The sequence below is a fragment of the Sphaerodactylus townsendi genome, linkage group LG10, assembly GCF_021028975.2.
Source record: "Sphaerodactylus townsendi isolate TG3544 linkage group LG10, MPM_Stown_v2.3, whole genome shotgun sequence".
In the NCBI taxonomy this organism is placed as follows: Eukaryota; Metazoa; Chordata; class Lepidosauria; order Squamata; family Sphaerodactylidae; genus Sphaerodactylus; species Sphaerodactylus townsendi.
The window spans coordinates 44,402,210-44,424,527 of record NC_059434.1 but is presented as its reverse complement, the minus strand read 5'-3'; the positions used below and the strand labels follow the sequence as shown (position 1 = coordinate 44,424,527).

Sequence of the window (22,318 nt, the reverse complement as noted above, 5' to 3'; positions counted from 1 at the left end):
TCCCATCCATGCTGCACTCACTCATCCTGTGTTGAAGTGCTCAGGGACTACTAATGATCCATCCACTGCAGCTGTTGCACAAGGATATGATTTTGCAAGGGAATGAGTGGAAGGTTGTCCTATAAGCTGCTCCACAAAGTGGGACTGCTGCTGAACTCCCAAACCATTGATGAGCCCTGTTCTTTGCTGGGGGTGGTGGGTTTCAGGCAAAACAGTGAACTAACAGCACATTGTGGGACTGAAAACACTCTGTCCAGGGCAATTTGCTTGGAAATTTCCAATTGCATCACAGGGTCCATGGTGGCCATGACTCATGCCACCTTGCATGAATGCAATACTGGTTTGATCATTGGAGGTGATATTGCTGGGTGGCACCCAGCCTCAGGTGAGGAGAACACAGAAGCAGGTTTGAGTTGCCTTTGCTTACCTGTCACTACAGAGTCACCCCTTTGGAAGCTGGGTAGCTGTCAGTGTTGTGCAATGGCACACGTTAGCCACACATCTCCTGCCACATTACTGGCCTTCCCCCTTCCGTGCTGGCTTAGGGACTTGCCCCTTGCCTATCAATGGTCAGCTGAGAGCAGTGCTAGGATGCTATGCTAGTGTAACTTTGATTTACGCAGGCATAGTTCCCTTTAGGATTGCTTTGGTAATATGTCAATTACTTACCATCTCACAATGCATCTATAATTGACAATATTAGTCTGTTTAGACCAAAAGCAGCTTTGTAGGTCCTCTGGTAGACATCTTTTTGACTACTGAATAGTGTGCCTTTACAACTTTAGATTGTTTGATTCAACTTATAAGTAGCAATTTGCTTTGGAATAATTCTTCAATCTCAATTAATTTTGAAGTCAATATGATTAAGTATTTGTAAATCCACACATTGTAACTTCAGTGAGGTGTGAAATGTAGTTAGACATAACTGAGAAAAATACATTTAGTGATTAAGATGTGTTTAGAATTTAGTGGAATATGTGTTTAGACACAACCTACAAAATCTCAGCAATAACAATAAAAACAAATTCATATAATTTATACAATTCATATTTATTTATCTTTGTACTTATTTCTCACCCATCACAGAAGCCTCTGGATGTGAAACAATAATAAAACATCATAGAACAATCTGAAAATCATTGCAAAACCTACTTTAAAAACCATCCCCATTCCCCATCCTGACCCTCCTACAAATACATAATAGACTATTCCCTTAATGCCCCCACCAGCACATTTCAAAAATTGGGCTGGGGCTAAACCAGTAGAGCACAGATACAGTGACAGAGGTACCAAATAAGTATTGACTTCTGTGACCTCAAGGACCTAAAGGGCAGCTCACTTCCACAAAACAATATCAATAACAATCAATAAGTAATTTAGAACACAAAAGAATGTATAAAATAACATGGTGTAAAATAACATAAAAATCAAGTCCTTGATTTACATCTGGATGATTATTGAGAACGAATGCAACCCCTGCAGTTTTTTTATACTTCCAATATCTGACTCCAGTCCAAATTCTGATACTTGGAACAACGGAAGTGGCTATAAGACATAAAAATTGAGTATTGATTGCAAATACATACAAATGCTTAATAGTTTAGGAGTGTCTAGACCTTGCTCTGTCCCTGTAATCTCACCATTAACTATTGCTGATCTAAGGAATTCACAAATTTAGGAATATTGCAGATTAATTATTCTTACATGTTAAAACCACACTACGTGTTATTTGGGAGATCTCTGGATGTATTTTATTTTACCTGAAATCCCACATGAGGGTTGTAGGAATGTGGATCTACATTTGGTTCCTCAGAAATACATGGCTAGTTCCTGGCATTGTAGCACCTACATACTGTTACAAAAACTGGCCCCAGCCAGCACAGCTGAACTGTCAGTAGAAGGGAAGTATTACAAAAAGTGAATTGTGGGGTCAAGTCTAGCAATGGTTCCCCTATGTTTCTAGTTATATCTATTTGTCACCTGGGCTTCAGGATCAGTGGTTTCTGATCTGGATTTTATTGACTGAAGAATTTTGGCCCAGGGATGGTAACTTGATGCTGAGGGAAGTATTTTTCTAATCTAAACCTGATGCTTCTAGAGCTGGAGTATCTATTTCCCTACAAAGGATATAATACTGACATATTCATTTAATGTGAGGCTTTAGCCACTCTCATGGAGAAGTGTCTTTTAGTACATTGTTTGGAATCTGCTCCTTATGTCATTTTGATGCAGGATTTAATTCTCCCCTATAAACAAGATTGAAGAATTCTATCTCTTCTGCGAAGCGGAGGGCTAATATCTTAAAACAGTTCGTAGTAGTGTTACTTTTGTTAAGCAGTGACTTCTATTTTGCCTGAGGACATTCCTGAAAAATTGGATGCTCTATTGCAGTAAGAACTCTGGCCCTTTCCGCACGGGCGCCCTCACACCGGCAGGAATTCTGCAGGTGGAAGAGTGGGGGCCGTTCGCACGCGAGCGTGCGAGTGGCCCCCGCAGAGGCCGGCACAGGAGAGGCGGCTCCGCACGGAGCTGCCTCTTCCCCGTCGCTCTCCCACTTACCTCGTCGCCATCGTCACCCTGCTGGCCTCCTAAGCCCCGCCCACGCTGCCCTCCGACCTCCAGGGGTCGGACGACAGTGAGGGAGGGATGTAGAAGGCCAGCCAAGCGATGGCGGCGAATAGATAAGTGGGAGAGGGACTGAGCAATAGCGATGTTCAGCCGGTGCCGTTTGCACCGCACCACCGGGAACACGCTGTTTACTCAAAAACCTGCAGTTCTAATGGGTGTTTTTGAGGGTGGCCTGATGCCGCCCTGGGGGAAGGGAAGGGGAGCCAGGTCGGTGCTGCTGCATTTCAGCAGCGCCGCCTGTGCAAACGGCTCCCTGGGGACGGCGTTTTTGCCGTCCCCAGGCCGCCGTTTTTGGCCCATGCGGAAAGGGCCTCTGTCTCTTAGAAAATACGTCTCTTAGAAAATACTGAAGAATAAAAATCAGTGTTCAAGCAGGATCTACCAGTGTGGGAATATCACTAATGACTTTCCCCTCTTTCTCATCTGCAATTTGTACTCCTGCTCAAGAAGTCCAAAACTCTGATACTAGAAAACAGAATTGCTAGACATTCCATCTTGATACTGACAACCCAATACAGAGATGACAGGAGGGAAAGGATGGTGCCACTCCAATGCCACCTCACCCCTCCAAAGGACTTTTCTGCCAGGAAGGCCAGAAAACTTAAAAAAAATTTAAAGCCAAAAAATCCCCATTAGGGAGAATAGAGAATTGTGGTATATCTCTGCTGCCTCCTCTGCCAGCACACAGGGCCCAGCTGGGAAGTGGAAGCTGGTTAAGGTCAGCCATGCCTCCCTGGTCCACCACTGGCCCCACTGATGCACCATTTTGCACCAGCAGGCCTGGGCAATGATGAGGGCTTCTGGGTTGGTTGTCATAGAGCTGCACAGCACCTGGCCACCTGGGTAAGTTGCTTCTCCACTAGCACCTTTGCCCTTGTACCAGTGGAGTGGGCACCCATGCCAGTTCGGTGGTCTGCCAGCTCCAAAGGTAGATTCCCCCCACCCAGAATGGGCTGTGACTGAATGAGTGGGGCAGACATATATCCATTTATTCTATTTCTTATAAGGATTAGTAAAGCTGTCAGTTGATGCAGTCATTCTTGCACTATGCAGATAAGAAATCTGAAGAAGTGAAGTGTCACTGATTCAGGTGTCCAGTGCAGCAAGACATGTGAAAGCAGTGGTACTTTCCACCACATTTAATCACTGTGGCCGTTTCCGCACGGGTGGGGGGGGGGGGGGGGGGGGGGGGGGGGGGGGGGGGCTGGGGGTGGGGGGGGGTGGTGGGGGGGGGGGCGGGGAGGGGGGTGGGGGGTGTTGGGGGGGGGGGGGGTGGGGGGGGGGGGGGGTGGGGGGGGGGGGGGGGGGGGGGGGGGGGTGGGGGGGGGGGGGGGTGGGGGGGGGGGGGGGTGGGGGGGGGGGGGGGTGGGGGGGGGGGGGGGTGGGGGGGGGGGGGGGTGGGGGGGGGGGGGGGTGGGGGGGGGGGGGGGTGGGGGGGGGGGGGGGTGGGGGGGGGGGGGGGTGGGGGGGGGGGGGGGTGGGGGGGGGGGGGGGTGGGGGGGGGGGGGGGTGGGGGGGGGGGGGGGTGGGGGGGGGGGGGGGTGGGGGGGGGGGGGGGTGGGGGGGGGGGGGGGTGGGGGGGGGGGGGGGTGGGGGGGGGGGGGGGTGGGGGGGGGGGGGGGTGGGGGGGGGGGGGGGTGGGGGGGGGGGGGGGTGGGGGGGGGGGGGGGTGGGGGGGGGGGGGGGTGGGGGGGGGGGGGGGTGGGGGGGGGGGGGGGTGGGGGGGGGGGGGGGTGGGGGGGGGGGGGGGTGGGGGGGGGGGGGGGTGGGGGGGGGGGGGGGTGGGGGGGGGGGGGGGTGGGGGGGGGGGGGGGTGGGGGGGGGGGGGGGTGGGGGGGGGGGGGGGTGGGGGGGGGGGGGGGTGGGGGGGGGGGGGGGTGGGGGGGGGGGGGGGTGGGGGGGGGGGGGGGTGGGGGGGGGGGGGGGTGGGGGGGGGGGGGGGTGGGGGGGGGGGGGGGTGGGGGGGGGGGGGGGTGGGGGGGGGGGGGGGTGGGGGGGGGGGGGGGTGGGGGGGGGGGGGGGTGGGGGGGGGGGGGGGTGGGGGGGGGGGGGGGTGGGGGGGGGGGGGGGTGGGGGGGGGGGGGGGTGGGGGGGGGGGGGGGTGGGGGGGGGGGGGGGTGGGGGGGGGGGGGGGTGGGGGGGGGGGGGGGTGGGGGGGGGGGGGGGTGGGGGGGGGGGGGGGTGGGGGGGGGGGGGGGTGGGGGGGGGGGGGGGTGGGGGGGGGGGGGGGTGGGGGGGGGGGGGGGTGGGGGGGGGGGGGGGTGGGGGGGGGGGGGGGTGGGGGGGGGGGGGGGTGGGGGGGGGGGGGGGTGGGGGGGGGGGGGGGTGGGGGGGGGGGGGGGTGGGGGGGGGGGGGGGTGGGGGGGGGGGGGGGTGGGGGGGGGGGGGGGTGGGGGGGGGGGGGGGTGGGGGGGGGGGGGGGTGGGGGGGGGGGGGGGTGGGGGGGGGGGGGGGTGGGGGGGGGGGGGGGTGGGGGGGGGGGGGGGTGGGGGGGGGGGGGGGTGGGGGGGGGGGGGGGTGGGGGGGGGGGGGGGTGGGGGGGGGGGGGGGTGGGGGGGGGGGGGGGTGGGGGGGGGGGGGGGTGGGGGGGGGGGGGGGTGGGGGGGGGGGGGGGTGGGGGGGGGGGGGGGTGGGGGGGGGGGGGGGTGGGGGGGGGGGGGGGTGGGGGGGGGGGGGGGTGGGGGGGGGGGGGGGTGGGGGGGGGGGGGGGTGGGGGGGGGGGGGGGTGGGGGGGGGGGGGGGTGGGGGGGGGGGGGGGTGGGGGGGGGGGGGGGTGGGGGGGGGGGGGGGTGGGGGGGGGGGGGGGTGGGGGGGGGGGGGGGTGGGGGGGGGGGGGGGTGGGGGGGGGGGGGGGTGGGGGGGGGGGGGGGTGGGGGGGGGGGGGGGTGGGGGGGGGGGGGGGTGGGGGGGGGGGGGGGTGGGGGGGGGGGGGGGTGGGGGGGGGGGGGGGTGGGGGGGGGGGGGGGTGGGGGGGGGGGGGGGTGGGGGGGGGGGGGGGTGGGGGGGGGGGGGGGTGGGGGGGGGGGGGGGTGGGGGGGGGGGGGGGTGGGGGGGGGGGGGGGTGGGGGGGGGGGGGGGTGGGGGGGGGGGGGGGTGGGGGGGGGGGGGGGTGGGGGGGGGGGGGGGTGGGGGGGGGGGGGGGTGGGGGGGGGGGGGGGTGGGGGGGGGGGGGGGTGGGGGGGGGGGGGGGTGGGGGGGGGGGGGGGTGGGGGGGGGGGGGGGTGGGGGGGGGGGGGGGTGGGGGGGGGGGGGGGTGGGGGGGGGGGGGGGTGGGGGGGGGGGGGGGTGGGGGGGGGGGGGGGTGGGGGGGGGGGGGGGTGGGGGGGGGGGGGGGTGGGGGGGGGGGGGGGTGGGGGGGGGGGGGGGTGGGGGGGGGGGGGGGTGGGGGGGGGGGGGGGTGGGGGGGGGGGGGGGTGGGGGGGGGGGGGGGTGGGGGGGGGGGGGGGTGGGGGGGGGGGGGGGTGGGGGGGGGGGGGGGTGGGGGGGGGGGGGGGTGGGGGGGGGGGGGGGTGGGGGGGGGGGGGGGTGGGGGGGGGGGGGGGTGGGGGGGGGGGGGGGTGGGGGGGGGGGGGGGTGGGGGGGGGGGGGGGTGGGGGGGGGGGGGGGTGGGGGGGGGGGGGGGTGGGGGGGGGGGGGGGTGGGGGGGGGGGGGGGTGGGGGGGGGGGGGGGTGGGGGGGGGGGGGGGTGGGGGGGGGGGGGGGTGGGGGGGGGGGGGGGTGGGGGGGGGGGGGGGTGGGGGGGGGGGGGGGTGGGGGGGGGGGGGGGTGGGGGGGGGGGGGGGTGGGGGGGGGGGGGGGTGGGGGGGGGGGGGGGTGGGGGGGGGGGGGGGTGGGGGGGGGGGGGGGTGGGGGGGGGGGGGGGTGGGGGGGGGGGGGGGTGGGGGGGGGGGGGGGTGGGGGGGGGGGGGGGTGGGGGGGGGGGGGGGTGGGGGGGGGGGGGGGTGGGGGGGGGGGGGGGTGGGGGGGGGGGGGGGTGGGGGGGGGGGGGGGTGGGGGGGGGGGGGGGTGGGGGGGGGGGGGGGTGGGGGGGGGGGGGGGTGGGGGGGGGGGGGGGTGGGGGGGGGGGGGGGTGGGGGGGGGGGGGGGTGGGGGGGGGGGGGGGTGGGGGGGGGGGGGGGTGGGGGGGGGGGGGGGTGGGGGGGGGGGGGGGTGGGGGGGGGGGGGGGTGGGGGGGGGGGGGGGTGGGGGGGGGGGGGGGTGGGGGGGGGGGGGGGTGGGGGGGGGGGGGGGTGGGGGGGGGGGGGGGTGGGGGGGGGGGGGGGTGGGGGGGGGGGGGGGTGGGGGGGGGGGGGGGTGGGGGGGGGGGGGGGTGGGGGGGGGGGGGGGTGGGGGGGGGGGGGGGTGGGGGGGGGGGGGGGTGGGGGGGGGGGGGGGTGGGGGGGGGGGGGGGTGGGGGGGGGGGGGGGTGGGGGGGGGGGGGGGTGGGGGGGGGGGGGGGTGGGGGGGGGGGGGGGTGGGGGGGGGGGGGGGTGGGGGGGGGGGGGGGTGGGGGGGGGGGGGGGTGGGGGGGGGGGGGGGTGGGGGGGGGGGGGGGTGGGGGGGGGGGGGGGTGGGGGGGGGGGGGGGTGGGGGGGGGGGGGGGTGGGGGGGGGGGGGGGTGGGGGGGGGGGGGGGTGGGGGGGGGGGGGGGTGGGGGGGGGGGGGGGTGGGGGGGGGGGGGGGTGGGGGGGGGGGGGGGTGGGGGGGGGGGGGGGTGGGGGGGGGGGGGGGTGGGGGGGGGGGGGGGTGGGGGGGGGGGGGGGTGGGGGGGGGGGGGGGTGGGGGGGGGGGGGGGTGGGGGGGGGGGGGGGTGGGGGGGGGGGGGGGTGGGGGGGGGGGGGGGTGGGGGGGGGGGGGGGTGGGGGGGGGGGGGGGTGGGGGGGGGGGGGGGTGGGGGGGGGGGGGGGTGGGGGGGGGGGGGGGTGGGGGGGGGGGGGGGTGGGGGGGGGGGGGGGTGGGGGGGGGGGGGGGTGGGGGGGGGGGGGGGTGGGGGGGGGGGGGGGTGGGGGGGGGGGGGGGTGGGGGGGGGGGGGGGTGGGGGGGGGGGGGGGTGGGGGGGGGGGGGGGTGGGGGGGGGGGGGGGTGGGGGGGGGGGGGGGTGGGGGGGGGGGGGGGTGGGGGGGGGGGGGGGTGGGGGGGGGGGGGGGTGGGGGGGGGGGGGGGTGGGGGGGGGGGGGGGTGGGGGGGGGGGGGGGTGGGGGGGGGGGGGGGTGGGGGGGGGGGGGGGTGGGGGGGGGGGGGGGTGGGGGGGGGGGGGGGTGGGGGGGGGGGGGGGTGGGGGGGGGGGGGGGTGGGGGGGGGGGGGGGTGGGGGGGGGGGGGGGTGGGGGGGGGGGGGGGTGGGGGGGGGGGGGGGTGGGGGGGGGGGGGGGTGGGGGGGGGGGGGGGTGGGGGGGGGGGGGGGTGGGGGGGGGGGGGGGTGGGGGGGGGGGGGGGTGGGGGGGGGGGGGGGTGGGGGGGGGGGGGGGTGGGGGGGGGGGGGGGTGGGGGGGGGGGGGGGTGGGGGGGGGGGGGGGTGGGGGGGGGGGGGGGTGGGGGGGGGGGGGGGTGGGGGGGGGGGGGGGTGGGGGGGGGGGGGGGTGGGGGGGGGGGGGGGTGGGGGGGGGGGGGGGTGGGGGGGGGGGGGGGTGGGGGGGGGGGGGGGTGGGGGGGGGGGGGGGTGGGGGGGGGGGGGGGTGGGGGGGGGGGGGGGTGGGGGGGGGGGGGGGTGGGGGGGGGGGGGGGTGGGGGGGGGGGGGGGTGGGGGGGGGGGGGGGTGGGGGGGGGGGGGGGTGGGGGGGGGGGGGGGTGGGGGGGGGGGGGGGTGGGGGGGGGGGGGGGTGGGGGGGGGGGGGGGTGGGGGGGGGGGGGGGTGGGGGGGGGGGGGGGTGGGGGGGGGGGGGGGTGGGGGGGGGGGGGGGTGGGGGGGGGGGGGGGTGGGGGGGGGGGGGGGTGGGGGGGGGGGGGGGTGGGGGGGGGGGGGGGTGGGGGGGGGGGGGGGTGGGGGGGGGGGGGGGTGGGGGGGGGGGGGGGTGGGGGGGGGGGGGGGTGGGGGGGGGGGGGGGTGGGGGGGGGGGGGGGTGGGGGGGGGGGGGGGTGGGGGGGGGGGGGGGTGGGGGGGGGGGGGGGTGGGGGGGGGGGGGGGTGGGGGGGGGGGGGGGTGGGGGGGGGGGGGGGTGGGGGGGGGGGGGGGTGGGGGGGGGGGGGGGTGGGGGGGGGGGGGGGTGGGGGGGGGGGGGGGTGGGGGGGGGGGGGGGTGGGGGGGGGGGGGGGTGGGGGGGGGGGGGGGTGGGGGGGGGGGGGGGTGGGGGGGGGGGGGGGTGGGGGGGGGGGGGGGTGGGGGGGGGGGGGGGTGGGGGGGGGGGGGGGTGGGGGGGGGGGGGGGTGGGGGGGGGGGGGGGTGGGGGGGGGGGGGGGTGGGGGGGGGGGGGGGTGGGGGGGGGGGGGGGTGGGGGGGGGGGGGGGTGGGGGGGGGGGGGGGTGGGGGGGGGGGGGGGTGGGGGGGGGGGGGGGTGGGGGGGGGGGGGGGTGGGGGGGGGGGGGGGTGGGGGGGGGGGGGGGTGGGGGGGGGGGGGGGTGGGGGGGGGGGGGGGTGGGGGGGGGGGGGGGTGGGGGGGGGGGGGGGTGGGGGGGGGGGGGGGTGGGGGGGGGGGGGGGTGGGGGGGGGGGGGGGTGGGGGGGGGGGGGGGTGGGGGGGGGGGGGGGTGGGGGGGGGGGGGGGTGGGGGGGGGGGGGGGTGGGGGGGGGGGGGGGTGGGGGGGGGGGGGGGTGGGGGGGGGGGGGGGTGGGGGGGGGGGGGGGTGGGGGGGGGGGGGGGTGGGGGGGGGGGGGGGTGGGGGGGGGGGGGGGTGGGGGGGGGGGGGGGTGGGGGGGGGGGGGGGTGGGGGGGGGGGGGGGTGGGGGGGGGGGGGGGTGGGGGGGGGGGGGGGTGGGGGGGGGGGGGGGTGGGGGGGGGGGGGGGTGGGGGGGGGGGGGGGTGGGGGGGGGGGGGGGTGGGGGGGGGGGGGGGTGGGGGGGGGGGGGGGTGGGGGGGGGGGGGGGTGGGGGGGGGGGGGGGTGGGGGGGGGGGGGGGTGGGGGGGGGGGGGGGTGGGGGGGGGGGGGGGTGGGGGGGGGGGGGGGTGGGGGGGGGGGGGGGTGGGGGGGGGGGGGGGTGGGGGGGGGGGGGGGTGGGGGGGGGGGGGGGTGGGGGGGGGGGGGGGTGGGGGGGGGGGGGGGTGGGGGGGGGGGGGGGTGGGGGGGGGGGGGGGTGGGGGGGGGGGGGGGTGGGGGGGGGGGGGGGTGGGGGGGGGGGGGGGTGGGGGGGGGGGGGGGTGGGGGGGGGGGGGGGTGGGGGGGGGGGGGGGTGGGGGGGGGGGGGGGTGGGGGGGGGGGGGGGTGGGGGGGGGGGGGGGTGGGGGGGGGGGGGGGTGGGGGGGGGGGGGGGTGGGGGGGGGGGGGGGTGGGGGGGGGGGGGGGTGGGGGGGGGGGGGGGTGGGGGGGGGGGGGGGTGGGGGGGGGGGGGGGTGGGGGGGGGGGGGGGTGGGGGGGGGGGGGGGTGGGGGGGGGGGGGGGTGGGGGGGGGGGGGGGTGGGGGGGGGGGGGGGTGGGGGGGGGGGGGGGTGGGGGGGGGGGGGGGTGGGGGGGGGGGGGGGTGGGGGGGGGGGGGGGTGGGGGGGGGGGGGGGTGGGGGGGGGGGGGGGTGGGGGGGGGGGGGGGTGGGGGGGGGGGGGGGTGGGGGGGGGGGGGGGTGGGGGGGGGGGGGGGTGGGGGGGGGGGGGGGTGGGGGGGGGGGGGGGTGGGGGGGGGGGGGGGTGGGGGGGGGGGGGGGTGGGGGGGGGGGGGGGTGGGGGGGGGGGGGGGTGGGGGGGGGGGGGGGTGGGGGGGGGGGGGGGTGGGGGGGGGGGGGGGTGGGGGGGGGGGGGGGTGGGGGGGGGGGGGGGTGGGGGGGGGGGGGGGTGGGGGGGGGGGGGGGTGGGGGGGGGGGGGGGTGGGGGGGGGGGGGGGTGGGGGGGGGGGGGGGTGGGGGGGGGGGGGGGTGGGGGGGGGGGGGGGTGGGGGGGGGGGGGGGTGGGGGGGGGGGGGGGTGGGGGGGGGGGGGGGTGGGGGGGGGGGGGGGTGGGGGGGGGGGGGGGTGGGGGGGGGGGGGGGTGGGGGGGGGGGGGGGTGGGGGGGGGGGGGGGTGGGGGGGGGGGGGGGTGGGGGGGGGGGGGGGTGGGGGGGGGGGGGGGTGGGGGGGGGGGGGGGTGGGGGGGGGGGGGGGTGGGGGGGGGGGGGGGTGGGGGGGGGGGGGGGTGGGGGGGGGGGGGGGTGGGGGGGGGGGGGGGTGGGGGGGGGGGGGGGTGGGGGGGGGGGGGGGTGGGGGGGGGGGGGGGTGGGGGGGGGGGGGGGTGGGGGGGGGGGGGGGTGGGGGGGGGGGGGGGTGGGGGGGGGGGGGGGTGGGGGGGGGGGGGGGTGGGGGGGGGGGGGGGTGGGGGGGGGGGGGGGTGGGGGGGGGGGGGGGTGGGGGGGGGGGGGGGTGGGGGGGGGGGGGGGTGGGGGGGGGGGGGGGTGGGGGGGGGGGGGGGTGGGGGGGGGGGGGGGTGGGGGGGGGGGGGGGTGGGGGGGGGGGGGGGTGGGGGGGGGGGGGGGTGGGGGGGGGGGGGGGTGGGGGGGGGGGGGGGTGGGGGGGGGGGGGGGTGGGGGGGGGGGGGGGTGGGGGGGGGGGGGGGTGGGGGGGGGGGGGGGTGGGGGGGGGGGGGGGTGGGGGGGGGGGGGGGTGGGGGGGGGGGGGGGTGGGGGGGGGGGGGGGTGGGGGGGGGGGGGGGTGGGGGGGGGGGGGGGTGGGGGGGGGGGGGGGTGGGGGGGGGGGGGGGTGGGGGGGGGGGGGGGTGGGGGGGGGGGGGGGTGGGGGGGGGGGGGGGTGGGGGGGGGGGGGGGTGGGGGGGGGGGGGGGTGGGGGGGGGGGGGGGTGGGGGGGGGGGGGGGTGGGGGGGGGGGGGGGTGGGGGGGGGGGGGGGTGGGGGGGGGGGGGGGTGGGGGGGGGGGGGGGTGGGGGGGGGGGGGGGTGGGGGGGGGGGGGGGTGGGGGGGGGGGGGGGTGGGGGGGGGGGGGGGTGGGGGGGGGGGGGGGTGGGGGGGGGGGGGGGTGGGGGGGGGGGGGGGTGGGGGGGGGGGGGGGTGGGGGGGGGGGGGGGTGGGGGGGGGGGGGGGTGGGGGGGGGGGGGGGTGGGGGGGGGGGGGGGTGGGGGGGGGGGGGGGTGGGGGGGGGGGGGGGTGGGGGGGGGGGGGGGTGGGGGGGGGGGGGGGTGGGGGGGGGGGGGGGTGGGGGGGGGGGGGGGTGGGGGGGGGGGGGGGTGGGGGGGGGGGGGGGTGGGGGGGGGGGGGGGTGGGGGGGGGGGGGGGTGGGGGGGGGGGGGGGTGGGGGGGGGGGGGGGTGGGGGGGGGGGGGGGTGGGGGGGGGGGGGGGTGGGGGGGGGGGGGGGTGGGGGGGGGGGGGGGTGGGGGGGGGGGGGGGTGGGGGGGGGGGGGGGTGGGGGGGGGGGGGGGTGGGGGGGGGGGGGGGTGGGGGGGGGGGGGGGTGGGGGGGGGGGGGGGTGGGGGGGGGGGGGGGTGGGGGGGGGGGGGGGTGGGGGGGGGGGGGGGTGGGGGGGGGGGGGGGTGGGGGGGGGGGGGGGTGGGGGGGGGGGGGGGTGGGGGGGGGGGGGGGTGGGGGGGGGGGGGGGTGGGGGGGGGGGGGGGTGGGGGGGGGGGGGGGTGGGGGGGGGGGGGGGTGGGGGGGGGGGGGGGTGGGGGGGGGGGGGGGTGGGGGGGGGGGGGGGTGGGGGGGGGGGGGGGTGGGGGGGGGGGGGGGTGGGGGGGGGGGGGGGTGGGGGGGGGGGGGGGTGGGGGGGGGGGGGGGTGGGGGGGGGGGGGGGTGGGGGGGGGGGGGGGTGGGGGGGGGGGGGGGTGGGGGGGGGGGGGGGTGGGGGGGGGGGGGGGTGGGGGGGGGGGGGGGTGGGGGGGGGGGGGGGTGGGGGGGGGGGGGGGTGGGGGGGGGGGGGGGTGGGGGGGGGGGGGGGTGGGGGGGGGGGGGGGTGGGGGGGGGGGGGGGTGGGGGGGGGGGGGGGTGGGGGGGGGGGGGGGTGGGGGGGGGGGGGGGTGGGGGGGGGGGGGGGTGGGGGGGGGGGGGGGTGGGGGGGGGGGGGGGTGGGGGGGGGGGGGGGTGGGGGGGGGGGGGGGTGGGGGGGGGGGGGGGTGGGGGGGGGGGGGGGTGGGGGGGGGGGGGGGTGGGGGGGGGGGGGGGTGGGGGGGGGGGGGGGTGGGGGGGGGGGGGGGTGGGGGGGGGGGGGGGTGGGGGGGGGGGGGGGTGGGGGGGGGGGGGGGTGGGGGGGGGGGGGGGTGGGGGGGGGGGGGGGTGGGGGGGGGGGGGGGTGGGGGGGGGGGGGGGTGGGGGGGGGGGGGGGTGGGGGGGGGGGGGGGTGGGGGGGGGGGGGGGTGGGGGGGGGGGGGGGTGGGGGGGGGGGGGGGTGGGGGGGGGGGGGGGTGGGGGGGGGGGGGGGTGGGGGGGGGGGGGGGTGGGGGGGGGGGGGGGTGGGGGGGGGGGGGGGTGGGGGGGGGGGGGGGTGGGGGGGGGGGGGGGTGGGGGGGGGGGGGGGTGGGGGGGGGGGGGGGTGGGGGGGGGGGGGGGTGGGGGGGGGGGGGGGTGGGGGGGGGGGGGGGTGGGGGGGGGGGGGGGTGGGGGGGGGGGGGGGTGGGGGGGGGGGGGGGTGGGGGGGGGGGGGGGTGGGGGGGGGGGGGGGTGGGGGGGGGGGGGGGTGGGGGGGGGGGGGGGTGGGGGGGGGGGGGGGTGGGGGGGGGGGGGGGTGGGGGGGGGGGGGGGTGGGGGGGGGGGGGGGTGGGGGGGGGGGGGGGTGGGGGGGGGGGGGGGTGGGGGGGGGGGGGGGTGGGGGGGGGGGGGGGTGGGGGGGGGGGGGGGTGGGGGGGGGGGGGGGTGGGGGGGGGGGGGGGTGGGGGGGGGGGGGGGTGGGGGGGGGGGGGGGTGGGGGGGGGGGGGGGTGGGGGGGGGGGGGGGTGGGGGGGGGGGGGGGTGGGGGGGGGGGGGGGTGGGGGGGGGGGGGGGTGGGGGGGGGGGGGGGTGGGGGGGGGGGGGGGTGGGGGGGGGGGGGGGTGGGGGGGGGGGGGGGTGGGGGGGGGGGGGGGTGGGGGGGGGGGGGGGTGGGGGGGGGGGGGGGTGGGGGGGGGGGGGGGTGGGGGGGGGGGGGGGTGGGGGGGGGGGGGGGTGGGGGGGGGGGGGGGTGGGGGGGGGGGGGGGTGGGGGGGGGGGGGGGTGGGGGGGGGGGGGGGTGGGGGGGGGGGGGGGTGGGGGGGGGGGGGGGTGGGGGGGGGGGGGGGTGGGGGGGGGGGGGGGTGGGGGGGGGGGGGGGTGGGGGGGGGGGGGGGTGGGGGGGGGGGGGGGTGGGGGGGGGGGGGGGTGGGGGGGGGGGGGGGTGGGGGGGGGGGGGGGTGGGGGGGGGGGGGGGTGGGGGGGGGGGGGGGTGGGGGGGGGGGGGGGTGGGGGGGGGGGGGGGTGGGGGGGGGGGGGGGTGGGGGGGGGGGGGGGTGGGGGGGGGGGGGGGTGGGGGGGGGGGGGGGTGGGGGGGGGGGGGGGTGGGGGGGGGGGGGGGTGGGGGGGGGGGGGGGTGGGGGGGGGGGGGGGTGGGGGGGGGGGGGGGTGGGGGGGGGGGGGGGTGGGGGGGGGGGGGGGTGGGGGGGGGGGGGGGTGGGGGGGGGGGGGGGTGGGGGGGGGGGGGGGTGGGGGGGGGGGGGGGTGGGGGGGGGGGGGGGTGGGGGGGGGGGGGGGTGGGGGGGGGGGGGGGTGGGGGGGGGGGGGGGTGGGGGGGGGGGGGGGTGGGGGGGGGGGGGGGTGGGGGGGGGGGGGGGTGGGGGGGGGGGGGGGTGGGGGGGGGGGGGGGTGGGGGGGGGGGGGGGTGGGGGGGGGGGGGGGTGGGGGGGGGGGGGGGTGGGGGGGGGGGGGGGTGGGGGGGGGGGGGGGTGGGGGGGGGGGGGGGTGGGGGGGGGGGGGGGTGGGGGGGGGGGGGGGTGGGGGGGGGGGGGGGTGGGGGGGGGGGGGGGTGGGGGGGGGGGGGGGTGGGGGGGGGGGGGGGTGGGGGGGGGGGGGGGTGGGGGGGGGGGGGGGTGGGGGGGGGGGGGGGTGGGGGGGGGGGGGGGTGGGGGGGGGGGGGGGTGGGGGGGGGGGGGGGTGGGGGGGGGGGGGGGTGGGGGGGGGGGGGGGTGGGGGGGGGGGGGGGTGGGGGGGGGGGGGGGTGGGGGGGGGGGGGGGTGGGGGGGGGGGGGGGTGGGGGGGGGGGGGGGTGGGGGGGGGGGGGGGTGGGGGGGGGGGGGGGTGGGGGGGGGGGGGGGTGGGGGGGGGGGGGGGTGGGGGGGGGGGGGGGTGGGGGGGGGGGGGGGTGGGGGGGGGGGGGGGTGGGGGGGGGGGGGGGTGGGGGGGGGGGGGGGTGGGGGGGGGGGGGGGTGGGGGGGGGGGGGGGTGGGGGGGGGGGGGGGTGGGGGGGGGGGGGGGTGGGGGGGGGGGGGGGTGGGGGGGGGGGGGGGTGGGGGGGGGGGGGGGTGGGGGGGGGGGGGGGTGGGGGGGGGGGGGGGTGGGGGGGGGGGGGGGTGGGGGGGGGGGGGGGTGGGGGGGGGGGGGGGTGGGGGGGGGGGGGGGTGGGGGGGGGGGGGGGTGGGGGGGGGGGGGGGTGGGGGGGGGGGGGGGTGGGGGGGGGGGGGGGTGGGGGGGGGGGGGGGTGGGGGGGGGGGGGGGTGGGGGGGGGGGGGGGTGGGGGGGGGGGGGGGTGGGGGGGGGGGGGGGTGGGGGGGGGGGGGGGTGGGGGGGGGGGGGGGTGGGGGGGGGGGGGGGTGGGGGGGGGGGGGGGTGGGGGGGGGGGGGGGTGGGGGGGGGGGGGGGTGGGGGGGGGGGGGGGTGGGGGGGGGGGGGGGTGGGGGGGGGGGGGGGTGGGGGGGGGGGGGGGTGGGGGGGGGGGGGGGTGGGGGGGGGGGGGGGTGGGGGGGGGGGGGGGTGGGGGGGGGGGGGGGTGGGGGGGGGGGGGGGTGGGGGGGGGGGGGGGTGGGGGGGGGGGGGGGTGGGGGGGGGGGGGGGTGGGGGGGGGGGGGGGTGGGGGGGGGGGGGGGTGGGGGGGGGGGGGGGTGGGGGGGGGGGGGGGTGGGGGGGGGGGGGGGTGGGGGGGGGGGGGGGTGGGGGGGGGGGGGGGTGGGGGGGGGGGGGGGTGGGGGGGGGGGGGGGTGGGGGGGGGGGGGGGTGGGGGGGGGGGGGGGTGGGGGGGGGGGGGGGTGGGGGGGGGGGGGGGTGGGGGGGGGGGGGGGTGGGGGGGGGGGGGGGTGGGGGGGGGGGGGGGTGGGGGGGGGGGGGGGTGGGGGGGGGGGGGGGTGGGGGGGGGGGGGGGTGGGGGGGGGGGGGGGTGGGGGGGGGGGGGGGTGGGGGGGGGGGGGGGTGGGGGGGGGGGGGGGTGGGGGGGGGGGGGGGTGGGGGGGGGGGGGGGTGGGGGGGGGGGGGGGTGGGGGGGGGGGGGGGTGGGGGGGGGGGGGGGTGGGGGGGGGGGGGGGTGGGGGGGGGGGGGGGTGGGGGGGGGGGGGGGTGGGGGGGGGGGGGGGTGGGGGGGGGGGGGGGTGGGGGGGGGGGGGGGTGGGGGGGGGGGGGGGTGGGGGGGGGGGGGGGTGGGGGGGGGGGGGGGTGGGGGGGGGGGGGGGTGGGGGGGGGGGGGGGTGGGGGGGGGGGGGGGTGGGGGGGGGGGGGGGTGGGGGGGGGGGGGGGTGGGGGGGGGGGGGGGTGGGGGGGGGGGGGGGTGGGGGGGGGGGGGGGTGGGGGGGGGGGGGGGTGGGGGGGGGGGGGGGTGGGGGGGGGGGGGGGTGGGGGGGGGGGGGGGTGGGGGGGGGGGGGGGTGGGGGGGGGGGGGGGTGGGGGGGGGGGGGGGTGGGGGGGGGGGGGGGTGGGGGGGGGGGGGGGTGGGGGGGGGGGGGGGTGGGGGGGGGGGGGGGTGGGGGGGGGGGGGGGTGGGGGGGGGGGGGGGTGGGGGGGGGGGGGGGTGGGGGGGGGGGGGGGTGGGGGGGGGGGGGGGTGGGGGGGGGGGGGGGTGGGGGGGGGGGGGGGTGGGGGGGGGGGGGGGTGGGGGGGGGGGGGGGTGGGGGGGGGGGGGGGTGGGGGGGGGGGGGGGTGGGGGGGGGGGGGGGTGGGGGGGGGGGGGGGTGGGGGGGGGGGGGGGTGGGGGGGGGGGGGGGTGGGGGGGGGGGGGGGTGGGGGGGGGGGGGGGTGGGGGGGGGGGGGGGTGGGGGGGGGGGGGGGTGGGGGGGGGGGGGGGTGGGGGGGGGGGGGGGTGGGGGGGGGGGGGGGTGGGGGGGGGGGGGGGTGGGGGGGGGGGGGGGTGGGGGGGGGGGGGGGTGGGGGGGGGGGGGGGTGGGGGGGGGGGGGGGTGGGGGGGGGGGGGGGTGGGGGGGGGGGGGGGTGGGGGGGGGGGGGGGTGGGGGGGGGGGGGGGTGGGGGGGGGGGGGGGTGGGGGGGGGGGGGGGTGGGGGGGGGGGGGGGTGGGGGGGGGGGGGGGTGGGGGGGGGGGGGGGTGGGGGGGGGGGGGGGTGGGGGGGGGGGGGGGTGGGGGGGGGGGGGGGTGGGGGGGGGGGGGGGTGGGGGGGGGGGGGGGTGGGGGGGGGGGGGGGTGGGGGGGGGGGGGGGTGGGGGGGGGGGGGGGTGGGGGGGGGGGGGGGTGGGGGGGGGGGGGGGTGGGGGGGGGGGGGGGTGGGGGGGGGGGGGGGTGGGGGGGGGGGGGGGTGGGGGGGGGGGGGGGTGGGGGGGGGGGGGGGTGGGGGGGGGGGGGGGTGGGGGGGGGGGGGGGTGGGGGGGGGGGGGGGTGGGGGGGGGGGGGGGTGGGGGGGGGGGGGGGTGGGGGGGGGGGGGGGTGGGGGGGGGGGGGGGTGGGGGGGGGGGGGGGTGGGGGGGGGGGGGGGTGGGGGGGGGGGGGGGTGGGGGGGGGGGGGGGTGGGGGGGGGGGGGGGTGGGGGGGGGGGGGGGTGGGGGGGGGGGGGGGTGGGGGGGGGGGGGGGTGGGGGGGGGGGGGGGTGGGGGGGGGGGGGGGTGGGGGGGGGGGGGGGTGGGGGGGGGGGGGGGTGGGGGGGGGGGGGGGTGGGGGGGGGGGGGGGTGGGGGGGGGGGGGGGTGGGGGGGGGGGGGGGTGGGGGGGGGGGGGGGTGGGGGGGGGGGGGGGTGGGGGGGGGGGGGGGTGGGGGGGGGGGGGGGTGGGGGGGGGGGGGGGTGGGGGGGGGGGGGGGTGGGGGGGGGGGGGGGTGGGGGGGGGGGGGGGTGGGGGGGGGGGGGGGTGGGGGGGGGGGGGGGTGGGGGGGGGGGGGGGTGGGGGGGGGGGGGGGTGGGGGGGGGGGGGGGTGGGGGGGGGGGGGGGTGGGGGGGGGGGGGGGTGGGGGGGGGGGGGGGTGGGGGGGGGGGGGGGTGGGGGGGGGGGGGGGTGGGGGGGGGGGGGGGTGGGGGGGGGGGGGGGTGGGGGGGGGGGGGGGTGGGGGGGGGGGGGGGTGGGGGGGGGGGGGGGTGGGGGGGGGGGGGGGTGGGGGGGGGGGGGGGTGGGGGGGGGGGGGGGTGGGGGGGGGGGGGGGTGGGGGGGGGGGGGGGTGGGGGGGGGGGGGGGTGGGGGGGGGGGGGGGTGGGGGGGGGGGGGGGTGGGGGGGGGGGGGGGTGGGGGGGGGGGGGGGTGGGGGGGGGGGGGGGTGGGGGGGGGGGGGGGTGGGGGGGGGGGGGGGTGGGGGGGGGGGGGGGTGGGGGGGGGGGGGGGTGGGGGGGGGGGGGGGTGGGGGGGGGGGGGGGTGGGGGGGGGGGGGGGTGGGGGGGGGGGGGGGTGGGGGGGGGGGGGGGTGGGGGGGGGGGGGGGTGGGGGGGGGGGGGGGTGGGGGGGGGGGGGGGTGGGGGGGGGGGGGGGTGGGGGGGGGGGGGGGTGGGGGGGGGGGGGGGGGGGGGGGGGGGGGGGGGGGGGGGGGGGGTGGTGGGGGGGTGGGGCCGGGGGGGGGGGGGGGGGATGGGGGGAGAGGGGGGGGGGGGGGGGGGGGGGGGGTGTGGGGGGGGGGGGGGGTGGGGGGGGGGGGGGGGGGGGGGGGGGGGGGGTGGGGGGGGGGGGGGGTGGGGGGGGGGGGGGGCGGGGGGGGGGGGGGGCGGGGGGGGGGGGGGGCGGGGGGGGGGGGGGGCGGGGGGGGGGGGCGGGGGGGGGGGGGGGGGGGGGGGGGGGGGGGGGGGGCTGCCCTCCGACCCCTGGAGGTCGGAGGACAGTGTGGGCGGGGCTGTGACGCTCGTGAAGGCCACGAGGAGGACACCGTGAGTGGGGCGGGGGAGGGCGCAGAGGCGGCTCCGTGTGGAGCCGCCTGCCGTCTGCCGGCCTCCGCTTCGCCCGTTCGCATGCTTGCATGCGAACGGGCTTCCGCCCCCACGCCGCCCGCACTCTTGGCGGTGTGGGGGCAGAAGGAGGCCGTGCGGAAACAGCCATAGAGAATAGTTGGTGGAAGATCCTCAAGAAGGGTGTGAATATACAGAATAGTTTCAGGGCTGTCAACAGGCTGCTGGTATTTAGCAGGAGACTAAGGGGGAGGAATGGACATGTTATGGTGCCATCACATTGATAACATGACATTATTCTAGGGTGAACCCATAAATGACATCACACTGTTGACAAAACATTCTAGCATTCACCCAAGGCTTGGCCCAGATAAGATATCATGCCCTTGATGTAGCAGCAATTTTCCTAAATTTTATATCAGTTGACCCTGCTGAAAAGAAGCAGAGATCAGGGGCTGCCACCGGGAAGTCTCCTCCTATAACAAAAGACTTGGCAGCCCTGAATAGGTTTCTCATTGTTCTCTGCCATAGTGTTCAACTAGGAAAAGGAATAGTTTGTAAGTCTAGACAGTCAGAAACCATTATAACATAAAGACATCTTACCATGACTAGCTTCTGAAGATGCCAGCCAGAGGTGCAGGCAGAACATTATGGGTTAAAGCTACTAGTTTATGGCCACACAACTTGGAAAACCAGCCACTATAACATTCTTGACAGTACTGATCACCTGTTTGAAGGAGATTTAAAAGCTGGTGCCTCACCTCCACATAACTTAGGCCCTTTCTGCATGGGCGTTTTATAACGCCTTGGGGATGGCGCCCAAGCACAGGCTGCATAAGCCGCGCAGCCGCTGGCCGCTCTTGCGCCGCCTCTATAAGTCGGTGATTTTTCCCAACCTCGCTTGGGAAGCGAGGTTGTTGGGAAATGCCGCCTTGGAGCCGCTGCTGTGCGAACGGCAGCAGCTCCAAGGCGCCCTCCCACTCCCAACCTTCACTTACCTGGTCCCCGGCCCTCCGGCGTGTCGCCGAGGCCTGGGGACACGCCCCCCTACCCTGTGATGCTCAAGCAGGCGCGCAGGGCTGGGGGGCGTGTCTCCAGGCCTCGGCGACGTGTCGGAGGGCCAGGGACAAGCTGGGTTGGCCAGGCGACGGCGCTCCGCGGCGCTGTCGTCCCAGCTGGTTCTGGGACCGTCCATGTTGACGGTCCCAGCGTCATGGGGTTGGCGTGGTTTACGCCGACCCAACCCCTTCCGTCTCCATGCGGAAGGGGCCAGAGCTTTAGGAACCCTTGTCTCTGCAAGCATATCATTTGTGTCATTCATGTGTTTCTTTTGATCGAGGCCTGAGCATTTTACATACTTTTTTCTGCTTAGTATGTGGTATGATTTAATTTATCAAAACATCTGCCACAGGACAGGATTAGATACTAGACATTATTTTGATTTTTTCTATCCATTGGTCATATTGTTTAAAACTGATATTTTCCAATGTTTAAAGAACAATTTAAGTCTCTTTGGAGTGCTAATATGTCTGTTTCAGTTCTTGGTTTTGAAAACAGTCATTTTCATTAACAAGTTTTTTCCTTATTCCAGTATGAAAAGGTGTATCTTGCACTGAAGAGAACACTATCAAAACATAAAATACAAGAAATCAGGTTAGTTGAGGATGCATATGGTTGTTGTACCAAATAAATGCAGCACACATCATATGTTCTGCTAAGAATTAGGATATAGCACTCTTACAGCAAATTTCTGCTCATCTATTTCATGTCATTCAACATTTCTGATTGAATTTAACATTATTTAGGAGCCTGAGAAAGCAATCCTAAGCAGCTGAATTAAAAATCCTGGTGGTAAAAAGTACCATCAAGTTGCAGTTGACTTAAGACAACCTGTAGGGTTTTCAAGGCAAGAAACATTTGTGGGAGGGGGTGCTATTGACTGAGGGGTATTGTTGGCACTAAATGTATCACGAGCGTGGAATCAAATTTAATATCAAGCCACAAGGATCTTTTTTCAGAATTATGTATCTTGATACCAAGACTGAATCCCAAACAACATTCCCTTTTAGAGTAATTTCTTTTGCTGTTTTGAAGAGGATTTTTACTGTTTGCCTGTCCCATAATCTTACAGCATGAGAGAGCTGACAGTTTAAAGTTGCTAACTTGTGAATCCAGTTTTTCCTTAAAGATGGTGCCCGATAAATGTCAAGAATCTCCATAATAAAAATACAGGCAAAGAAGGCTAAATTTTAGTTTTGTAGTAATGTAGTTATCTTTATGATCTCATGATTCTTGGGAGTAGGGATAGTTTTATTACGGTCTTATATTTCTAACTTCCAATTAAAAATATAATGTTAAACAAATTTACTTGATAATGTTAAACAAATTTACTTGATAGTAAATTCTGCTGGCTTTCAAACTTGACGTGTGTTCTGAATTGAGGATGTGCTGAAATTGTAATAAGGGTTATAAGGTGTATGGATGTGAGCTGACTATTGGTGGGGTGATTATGGGAGTGGGGGGAAGAAATACCTGTGAAGACATACGTTTGTTCAAGCACATTTTGGCAACATTCCAAACAAGCTGATAAGAACAAAGGCTGTAATTTCTGAGTTTTGAAAAAAACTATCATTCTTTCATATAAATAACAGCATTCCAAATTTAATAGTTTCTTTCTTTGATTAGTAATTATTTCTAAGTATCCCTTTATTTAGTTTTAGTACTGACATGGTCATTTTGAAAGTTTTGTCTATCGTTATTTGTAGGAATTCTGAGGAAAGAGAAGATTTTGAAAATCTGATCACTCTTCATGCAAATGCAGCAGGTAATGTTATGTTTATGAATGTCAACAACTGCAGCTTTTTTCTTCTTGAGCACACAAGATGGGTTAGTTTTTATACAGCAAACTGCAAGTGTGTTGTCCTCGTCCATACAGAAGGGATGCAACTGAATAGATAAGGTGACAGCAATAGTGATTGCCCATGTTTCAGTAACTCACAGTTTTGAGAACACAGTAGGAGATAAGTTATCTTCACTTTTAGCTGTATAGTCCTCGTATATTAAAACTTGTTTTGTCTAATATGAGAAGCTAGAAGCATAAGCAGATGTTTTCCAGTGTCTTAAATGGAAAATGGTTGCTTAGGGTTTTTACAGGAGTTAAAAACATTTAGGAAAGTAGATGCTTGCACTGCAGAAAAATTGTGTCCCTCCATTCAAACTGTAATATTTGGTTGCTGAGAAGATGGGATCTTTTGCCCTTTATTGCAGTAGTGAGTTCTATGCTTCTATTATAAGCAAGCACATCTATTGTGATAGTGACTGGTACATGAATGCTGCTTGTACTCAACCACTGCCAACTCCATCTGTTTCTTTTTCATTCCTTTAAATGTATTCCTTGGCATCTACTTCCCACTGTGCCAAC

At 77.4% G+C, this 22,318-nt stretch overlaps 1 protein-coding gene across 1 annotated transcript in view; it reads left to right on the top strand.

Moving 5' to 3' along the window:
* Nucleotides 1-297: 297 nt before the first annotated feature.
* Nucleotides 298-22,318, top strand: part of GUCY1A1 (guanylate cyclase 1 soluble subunit alpha 1) — a 39,385-nt gene continuing 17,364 nt past the window's right edge. Inside the window, exons 1-3 of the mRNA XM_048508736.1 lie at nt 298-385; nt 20,472-20,550; nt 21,663-21,721. Coding sequence (XP_048364693.1) covers nt 298-385; nt 20,472-20,550; nt 21,663-21,721 — 226 coding nt within the window. The remainder of the gene's footprint in view (nt 386-20,471; nt 20,551-21,662; nt 21,722-22,318) is intronic.